Genomic DNA, 10,096 nt, shown 5'->3' with positions numbered 1-10,096 from the left:
ATTTACTAGCTAGTTGATGGACATTTCTCATAATTAATTTCTCAAATTTCTCTTATGCCATGTACATTCTTGTTTTCTTGTTATTCTACTCAATATACCATCCAGATTATTACCGTTTGGTTTTCTTTTTGGGTGAACTAATTTGTGAACATTTAAAAATACTTTCCATGTAATTGCCATTTGTCAGTATATGTGCTTAATGTACACTTTTCAGCAAAGTAAAAAAGCACTTAAAATTCACTTCTAAGAATGCAGGTGTGAGTACACGTGGAAGACCATACTGGAAAAAGTGAATCAGTCCACGTGTACTCACACCTACATTCTTAGAAGTGAATTTTAAGTGCCTTTTTGTATGGATGTATGTCTGAAATCATTCCTCACAGAGCTACATATTTTACATTTCTTAACCATGGTGGGTTTACAGTTGCTACTTTCATGCTGACGAAAATGGCTTTGCCACTAATTCTGCAGTTCAGGCAGATTTAGCTAAATTACTCAGGCCTTCGAATACTACACACTATGGCTGCTTGCCTTGTTCCCATTGGCCAAGAGGTGTACAGTACTGACACTGATTGGTATAAGATGGGACATTTAAAAACCCATTTTAGGCCTAAATATCCTGACAGGTGGGGGGTGGGGGGGCTTCACCACAGACAGGGGAACAATGGCACAATGTGAGGTTCCACATCTCTAAATGAGCCTGTGCCTTTGTGTTAAGACCTGGTCTAGGGTCAGACCATAACAGGATGAATGATAAGGGAAATGAGTAGTGAATTTGTAAGGGAAATATACTGCTAACCAACCAGCAACCCTGGTCCCTATCTGCCTACAGAAATCTAACAAAATACAGGCTAGTCTTTGAAGGATACTGGGCACGAGGTGGCTTTGAATGCTGAGCTTAGGACAATTAATTGGTAGCCTGAAACCAAAAGTCCAAATAGCGTACACCCAACGGTCAGTTAAAACTGCACCCAGAGTACCTTCCAAATTAATAAAGGGAAAATAACAAAGGAAAATAACAAAGTAGTGTCCAGATGGAAGGATTTGTAGTCCAGCTGGGAACACACTAACTAACCAGAGAACTATACAGTGAGCAGAAGGCAACACGAGAGTCGAGGCTGAGAATGAGCAAATGGTCAAACACAGAATCCAATCAGCAAACAAAGCAGAGGGGCTAGGTCAGATTCGAAATTTTTTATGAACGCGTATGGTCAGACACACAAAATCACAGGGCAAACAAACTAGAAGGGTTAAGGAAAGAATTGGTGTCAAAAGGAACAAGTCAGTAAGCATACACAATATCTAATAAAGTTGCACAAAAAATGTTGCGCACAGTTTAACTTTTTTGCGGGCATCGCCCGTCAGCAGCCGATTAGAGTTTCAGGCTTCCTATTTCTCCAACCGATATGATACCATTTCACCATTTCAATTATTCCTCCGCACAGTGAGAAAAATGAACAAACAACTTGTCTTTATGGTACAATTGCACCTGGTGTCATACGTTTTTTAAGAAACAGTACAGCGATAAATGTCTGAAAATGACGCTTGGACGGTAGTTTCAACTTGCTTGCTAGCTAGCTAGTGAGGGAGGTAGAGAGGTTGCTAGCTAGGTGGCTAACTAGTGAGAGAGATATAGAGATATATGGCTAACGAGAAAGCAGTAACAGATATTTATCAGTGTCCTGACATAAGTATAGAAACAAAGGGAGATGATATGTGGCTATATGGCAAATATACGTCTTTGATGACGCCGCCACTTCTCTTCCTACCACCTTCCTACTTCCTAGACCGCTAAAGAGGATACAACGGGAAGCCCAGTAAACTTGAGTAACCCATCAACCGAGTTGCTTGCTGTGTGAACGCCCTGTCAGTTGCCCAGTTGCTCGGGTTGCTGGATGTCGCTCAGCTAAATGGAGAATGAATGGACTTCCAGCAACTGGTCAACCAAATTTCTGGCTGTGTGAACACAGGGTTACAGCCAGCACAGTCAGTACCGCTTATTTACAGACAGAGGAAGTAGTTACTGACCACCCAAAAACAGGTCCGGCACATTACATGTTCAATATTTAATTTAATCATTTTAAAACAGGGTACAAACAGGTTTCCGCTACACAGGAGACTAAAACCTATGGTGTAAAATGTCTGGAGTCAGTCCTTAAGTGTACGATGGATCTGACTGGTCAGCGCAGTCAGACATGACAGGTAAACCTCAGAGAGTGCGCGACAGAGACGGAGAGAGAGGTTTCCCACCACATAACAAGGAGCTACAGTCAGCTGTCAATCACTGACTTAGACCAATCAAAAGAGTTTGACGTTCACAGCAGAACAAATTAATTGGTTTAAATCGGTGAAGCACTGAGAGCTTATGGCAGCATGGCCATTTTTGGTTGTGTGATGACTCGCTCTACCGTTGCCACAGCGCACAGCCCACAGCAGTGAGGCAGGTAAACCTCAGGGCACAGTGCAATGCTCCAGGGACAGCTGTCAATCACAGACACAACCACCAAAGTGGGGGACATCAGCTGTGAGTTCTAAGAAAAGGGTGGCAGTGTCCATCCCTGATGGCAGCTTTTCGGTTATTATCCCACACACACATGCATACACACACACTCGCATGTAGGCACACACGCACGCACACACACACACACGCACACACACACATACACACACATACATACACACACACACACACACACACGCACACGGACAAGCATAAGCATAAGCACATTCACGCACGCACGTGCAGGCTGTAAACAAAACCTCATTTACTTTTTAAGAAAGTTTTAAAATGCACCATGTGCATCATTGAAAAAGCTATCAAATGACTAATGCATTAGAAAAAAAAAACAAACAAAAAAACTACACAAAGTGTACAAACAAGGCAAAACACTGTCAGTAAACCAGGAGTTAAAACTGGACTACGTATCCTGAGTATGTACAAGGGGAAAAAAAAGGCCAAGAAAGAATAATAAAAACAACAATATTAAAAAGAAACAGTTTCAGATTTACATTTTTATAAAAGTAGGGTCCTGGGAGCCCATAGCTCCAGCACTGAGGCCACACGCAGACCGGAACATTCAGTCTGAGTGAAGGGGCTTATTGCAGCTGGCTGGCACAACAGGGCGGGTCTATTGCCAGAGGTGGCCGGCCAGATCGTTTACAGGAGAGTGCAGCAAGTCCAATCAGCGAGCAGGGGCGGGGCCTATCTGCCGCGACTGCCGCTTGGCCCTGGCAGTGGCGAGGCGGAGCAGGAAGGCAGGGGAGGCGAGGCAGCAGCATCCTCGGCCTCCTCCAGCTCGCTCTGGAGCTCCTGGCTGACGCTGGACTGCAGGGCGGCCGGGGTGAGCCACTCCTGGGCAGGCAGCTCTGCAGGAAGGGCACGCAGGAGCTGAAGTAGGCCAGCCGGTTCACCCAGCGCGGGATCTCCTCCCGCACAGGATCTGAGGACACAACAGAGAGGGAAAAATGACATATTTTGTCCCATATCTGTATCGGTAATCAAGATAACAGACGGTTAGATAAAGACCACAGTACCAAGCACTGTGGTACAAACTGCACAGCACAGGCAGAGTGGTACAGCACAGACACAGGAGCTGTGTACACTTACCTCTGAGAGAGCAGAGGAGAAGTGGTTGCAGTTTTTTGTGCATGAGGTGGTAGGGCGTTCCCTTTGTATTCCTTCCCCATCTCCTCTACAATACGCTCCACATCCTCTTCTGTGAAATCTGTGCTGCCAGCACAATGGACTCTCTGAGAGAGGGACAGGGATTATAGGAAAAATCACCACAAAATGTACATTTTTCAGTGTTTCTCAGTGGAGAAGGCCGACATACCTGCCTCTGCTGACTCTTTTTTTGGATTTACACATTTAATCTTTAATGCTTTGAGAGGCTCATATAAAGCTCCTACTGCCAGCAGTGTTCTCATTCACGAAGAAAGCGCTGAGCCAGGTGAGGATAGAAACTGATGGGGGGGGGGGGGTGTTTCTGATCTATTAAACAAATTAAAATATCAAATATATCAAACGCTTCTCCCGAATGAAGTGCAGTAAGGAGCTGCGCAGATGATGCAGGCTGCCTGCATAACTCTGCTCCGTGCTGTATTATCCAGCTACATAGACCAGCGTAGGCCCTTGGTCACAGCTGGGATTTAAAGGGTTTGGACTTAGTTTCACCCCACCACCCCACCCATCTGTACTCCTCCACCCCAACAACATCAGCACTGTGGGGACCACCACCCACCCACCTGTACACATGCACACAATAGGACTCTTTAAAAGTGTGTGGGGGAAGGGGGGGCAGAACACATAGACAGAAATATACCTGAGAACAGAATGTCTGGGACTCACTTGAATTTGAAAGTCTCCCCAAGCTCTGTGGCGTTCGCCCGGGTGTGATCTCGAAGATCCCTGAGAATGGGTACGGATGTCCTCCATAGGCAAACTCTGCCAAAAAAGCACAATCTCACCAGCCAGGCAAACTCTGCCAAAAAAAGCACCATCGCACCAGCAGGCAAGCTGCCAAAAGAAAGCACCATCACACCAGCCAGCCAAACTGCCAAAAAAATGGCAGATGGGTGGTTTGGTTTCACTGCTTCAGTTCATTTCTGTGACTCAGAGTATAGGCGGTCTTACCTCTGCCGTAGACTTCGATCCCAGAGTGAAAGACTCCGATGCCCAGAGAGCTGGTGAACTCATTGATCCAGTACTGAAAAGCAGAAGAGCAGAATCACACCGACCCTATACCGCCACCATACCAAATCAACACCTACAAACACCGTCATTCAGGGAGCTTCTTCAGTAAAGCCGAATGCTCTGCTAGGAAGCTGGTTTTCCTTTCAATGAGCAGCCAATTAAAGCCTTGAGAACAAGGTGCGTGAACTCATTAGCGGATCAATGGCTCAAAATGTATCACTGTTGCTGAAACGAAGTGAAAACCATCAGACACTCATTGTAAATGATGAGTAGCATGTGCAGTGAGCCTCCTGGTGACTTCAACATGAACTGAAGCAGGATCCTCAGTGGGAAGTAGTAACGTAGTGCAGGACCCCCAGCACTTACATGAAAATACAAAAAGCTGCTGATGCTCAGAGCCAAGCTACACCATTCCACATGAGAAGGGAATACAGTCTGTCTGGAGATTCTACATTTAACATTAAATTCCATTGAGGTAACCATCTTCAGCCATGAATTAGTATCTGTGGGGGCTTGTGTTCAACCTTCTGCGATGAGTGAATGCAGTGCATTGTGGGAGTTGAGGGTCGATGTAAAGTGAACCGCAGGAGAGGATGGATATGACAGGACAGCAGAGCTATTACTGAGAGACTGCATCACTGCTCTCTGGGCTGACTGCTAATGGTGATCATCCACACAGCCAATGCATAGGTGCTGTTAGCTCAGTGCTCATACAGTAGTTTCACTAGCCTGCTCGGCACAGGACGTTTAGTTTCCCACTTTTGTCCTGAATCCCAGAAATGGTTATTTCCAAAAGGTCAAGCCCCCTTCTGACGTTAACACAAAGTAGACTTTCCTTCTGACATTAACACACAGCAGATGTACTGGTGTGAGCATTCAGTAAATCTGCAGAGGAACAATGGCTTGCATTCACCTGGAAGGAAAGAAAACTGAGAGCACAATAACACTCAAGGTATCACTTTCAGCCTGGATACTGCAGAAGCGTGTTACAGTGACAATGTGACAATGAATGATAGATGGAGACGGGATGAAAAGGCTGGTTATTGATAGGTGGAGACAGGATGAGGAGGCTGGTTATGATAGGTGGAGACAGGATGACAGGCTGGTTATGATAGGCGGAGACAGGATGACAGGCTGGTTATGATAGGTAGAGACAGGATGAGAAGCTGGGCTGAAGACCAGTGCACAGACAGACTCTTCCCTGAACCCCATTTCCTCAGCAGATTGATCACAGGAGCCCTGGGTGGGAAACCCTGCTAACATAACCAGCAACTGAGTGAAACAGATCAGATTGCTTTACTGGACTGTCGCTCTAGATCACACCTAGCAGCAGACAGCAGATCTAACTGCTTTACTGGACTCACTCTCTCTCCCTCACTCTCTCTCTTTCTCCCACTCCATCTCTCTCTTGCTCTCTCTCCCTCTCTCTTTCTCTCCCTCCCACCAGTATAGCACGTCACATCTTAATGCCAAATGCTCTGCTAGGAAACTCATCTGATGGTCCTGCAGTTCATTTCTACTCTCTCCAGGAAACATTGTGGTACTTGCTGAAAGACCACACATCATGAAATCAGCAGTGAGTTTGTATGCATGTACCTCAATTTCAGCTAAGTTTCAAACGCATGAAAATGTAAACACATTATTTGAAAGACATTTTAAAGCTATTTCAAAAGAAAAACCATCTTAAAAAGATGAAGCATTTCATTGTATGAGCTTATGGAATTATACAATTAGGGCAGTGTCTCAGTTGGACACTTTGGTGCTGCCAAATCAAAAACAGAAAATGGAGGTGACATTCCCTTCGTAATATCAGCATTGTCCTCTCCATTAATTTATGTATAACACCCTAAAACTTCAAGTAAAAACTGGCCAAAAGGTTTAATCAAAACATTAAAAAGACTGAGAATTAATAAATACTGTGTTATAAGATTACTTCCTGTGAGGGCAATGACTGACTGACTGACTGACTGACTGAATGAATGAATGAATGAATGAATGAATGAATGAATGAATGAATAAATAAATAAATAAATAAATAAATAAATAAATAAATAAATAAATAAATAAATAAATAAATTAATTAATTAATTAATTAAAATTCAACCATAGGAAGTGTTGTCGCCATCATTTTTTGAAGTGATGACAGCATACTTACTGTACCTTGCACTATTGGAACCAGGGAGGGATTCATCATCTCATACTGCGGAACTTTTCATTATTTTCAGGATAAGAGAATAAGAAATCTCAGATTTTACAAAAATATGCATTAAAGTTTCGCTAGTTCACAGGAGTGTAAATCTCTGATCTCACAACAATTCACTTTTATAACAATTCTTTATGAAACAAATCAGTGCACCATGAAATTTCACCAAGATTCGACTTGATTGATTATTTTGATATGATTCAAACAATTTCAATATAGAATTTGACTTTTTTATACAGTGAATGCACAATTGCAGCTGGAAGAACTGATTTACTCAGGATTAGTGAAATATGGATAAATGAATAAAAGCAATACATCAAGCTTTAAGTTGTCAGCACATTTATTTTCAAGAAGTGGCATATTTCAGTTTTTATAAAAAACCTTCAGTTTCTTTAAGGACCAACATATTCTGTGATTAAAGCCTACTGTGGCAAAGTAGCAGCCAACAACTACCAAAAATACAGAACTCTGAATTACTGATTCGAAAATGACAGTCACTTTTACCCGTACCCCTTTTTTGCACACAAAGCATATGCATTTTATTTTGGCCAAAAACATGAGCCTAACTGAAATTGTTATTATAATCGGTTACAATTGAGACTAATATTCCAAATTTATGCAGGTGAATCGCCACCTTAAAATTGATGCATCACGAATCATAATGAATCAACGCATTATGGAACTCACTGAAAATCAGATTGGCTGAGTTGGGCCTAAGACTAGGTTTGTTCATTTTAAACATTGTTTTTATTCCTGTGAAATAATAAAATCAAATTTTTTAAAATCAAAACCAAAAGAAACCACACTCATATAGTACTATTTCCAAACCCTGATTCTTCTACAAACATACATGCACAAAGGGATGTTAATATTGGTTATACTGATTTACCACATAGCCTACAGTACAACAATAAAATAAGTGAGCTTAGCAGATGTTTAAATACATGTTTCCATTATGGAAATGAGACTGATTAAATTTTGTAGTTATTTCATACTACGTACACAAACTTATAAATTATTATTCCCAGAAGCTACAGTTCTGAAGACAAGGCCACAGCATCATCACAGCCTGCAACTATGAACATGGTTAATGGTTAAAACATAGTCCTGAATATGCAGAAGCAGAACCTAACCTCTGGGACTAATTTAATATTATATCATATTTCTTAGGCTAGAGTGCGTGATTTTAAATACCATACAAGGAAAGGGGATAATGGACACAGAGTGGGACATTTAAACTGAATATAAAGGAAAGCCAATCAGATGCCGTTTTTCTAGGCTTGAAAAGTGGTTACCCGATTCATTTCCAAGTCATCCTATAGTACTCTACACCCATGTTCTTGACTCCTTATCCTGAATTTGTTTTATAGAATATTCCTTCCTTAACCGTTGAGCTGTGTCAAAGTGACTGAGAAATGGCAAGGTCACTCTCTGATCTGTGCAGTCAGCTAACGAGTACAATTAAGTGTGAATTTATCTGTTTAAAAAAAAAAACCTGTAATGACTATGGTCCTATCCGTTTCATGCAAAGCAGTGCTTGTCAATTTGGACAACAATAACTACTCAGATTTTTCACAATACTCGTTGCAAACTTATTACAAGTGCATTCTGTTTGTTTAAAGTATTTTAACATGTTCATTTCATGAAGATGTATTAGTCACATTTAAAGCTCCTGTGAATTTGATTTAAACTGACTTTGATAGCACAAGTAGCCTACCTTTCCTCTACTTGGCAGCTACACCGCTGGATGTTATCACAGTTTCGGGGCATAGCGGCTTGATTCATGCTTTAGCTTGTTAGGTGATGACGCTGCAGGGTGTGCCAAGTGGCATTTAGCAAACTGGGTAGCTAGATAACCAACTTATATCTTTCTAGTAGGCTATTTGTAGTATCCACGTTACTAATATATATATATATATATATATATATATATATATACACGTTTCATATTCCAACGTTATATTAACGTTAGCTAATCATTCTTCCCAGTTCATCGAGCCCATAGTTTACTAACTAGGTAGCGGGGATAAATACTTTGTTCAACATTACCGTTAGTCAGAAAAGTAGGAAATTGCTTGGCAAGTTCGGTACGAAGAAAATTGCGGAGCTAAGTTTGGTACTTACCATATCATACACGTTCAATATGATCGGCTCGTTTGCCATCAGAATTTTTTCCGTCTCCAGATGTTGACACACAAACACCACAGGGTGTAGTTAAATTTGACAGCTAGCTAGCAGCTATAAATATTGCGTCTCCACGCTTCGACTAGCTTCCAACGTTAGCTAGCCAGCTAACAAATGTTTCAGCCTCTCTTAATCCAGCGGCTGGATAACGTTGGCTCTCCGGTAGATTCTGGCATCTGATTCTGGCTAGTTCCGAAGAACACGAATAATTAAAAACTGGTAAACCAACTGGTTAGCTTCAAGCGACAGAAGTAGCTAGCTGGCTACCATAGCTCAGAAAAACGGGCAGAACGGGACGCTGATTTCGAATAAAATAGATAACGCTTTCCGTGTGATCTTGCCACCCAGATTGTAAAAAGAATGCATAAAAAGTATAATCAGCCCGAAGAAACACAAGGTCAACCCAATATGTTTTTTTTTTCAACTACACCGCCTCATGTTTAATGGGTGCAGATTCAGTTACAGATAAAGAAGCGGCTCTTTCGGGGCATTGGGGGTAGGCTCCCAGAGCTACAGAGCAGCACTCGATTAGCCGGACTGGAATAACAGCTGGCTCGTGCCTTGATCCATATTCATTAGATCGGTAATCTACTGCTCTTGCGTATACGTGCACGCACGAATCTCAATGTACATCCAGCGTTAGCTATCAACAATGGACCATAGACCGTATATAGGAATATCATAAGACGGGTAAAACCTGTAAAACCTGTTGGTAAATGACCATTCGCTTTCTATTTTAAATGGAGTGAAGTGCAATGAGCTTACGATTCATAATGTTAAATGTAACGCTTTTTTATTTATTTTTTATTTTATTTAGCGTATTCTCTAATTAGTTATCCACCCATACAGAAAATGTTGTTCAGACTAATTTGTAATTGCTATGTTTCAACCACCTCCTGCAAAACGTTCCCGCAAGTTACCCGGAGTGGGAGAATTCCTCTTATTTAAAGGATTTGAAACGTAGGCCTACGTGGCTAACGTTTGCATGGTAGAATAGGATGGAGTCAGAGATATAT

The 10,096-nt window shown here is 41.9% G+C and overlaps 1 protein-coding gene across 1 annotated transcript; it reads right to left on the bottom strand.

The window, feature by feature from the left end:
• Window positions 1-2,051: 2,051 nt before the first annotated feature.
• On the bottom strand, window positions 2,052-9,603 carry LOC118217606 (deubiquitinase DESI2-like). Its single transcript, XM_035399511.1, has 5 exons — window positions 9,021-9,603; window positions 4,634-4,706; window positions 4,349-4,444; window positions 3,608-3,750; window positions 2,052-3,440 (listed from the first exon to the last, which is right to left on the bottom strand). The coding sequence occupies exons 1-5, from the start codon at window positions 9,026-9,028 to the stop codon at window positions 3,203-3,205; spliced, it is 558 nt and encodes a 185-aa protein (XP_035255402.1). The 5' UTR covers window positions 9,029-9,603; the 3' UTR covers window positions 2,052-3,202.
• Window positions 9,604-10,096: the final 493 nt, after the last annotated feature.

The sequence above is a fragment of the Anguilla anguilla genome, chromosome 18, assembly GCF_013347855.1.
Source record: "Anguilla anguilla isolate fAngAng1 chromosome 18, fAngAng1.pri, whole genome shotgun sequence".
NCBI classification, from domain to species: Eukaryota; Metazoa; Chordata; class Actinopteri; order Anguilliformes; family Anguillidae; genus Anguilla; species Anguilla anguilla.
Note: the sequence above shows the minus strand (reverse complement) of the source record. Positions and strands in the feature narration are given on the sequence as shown.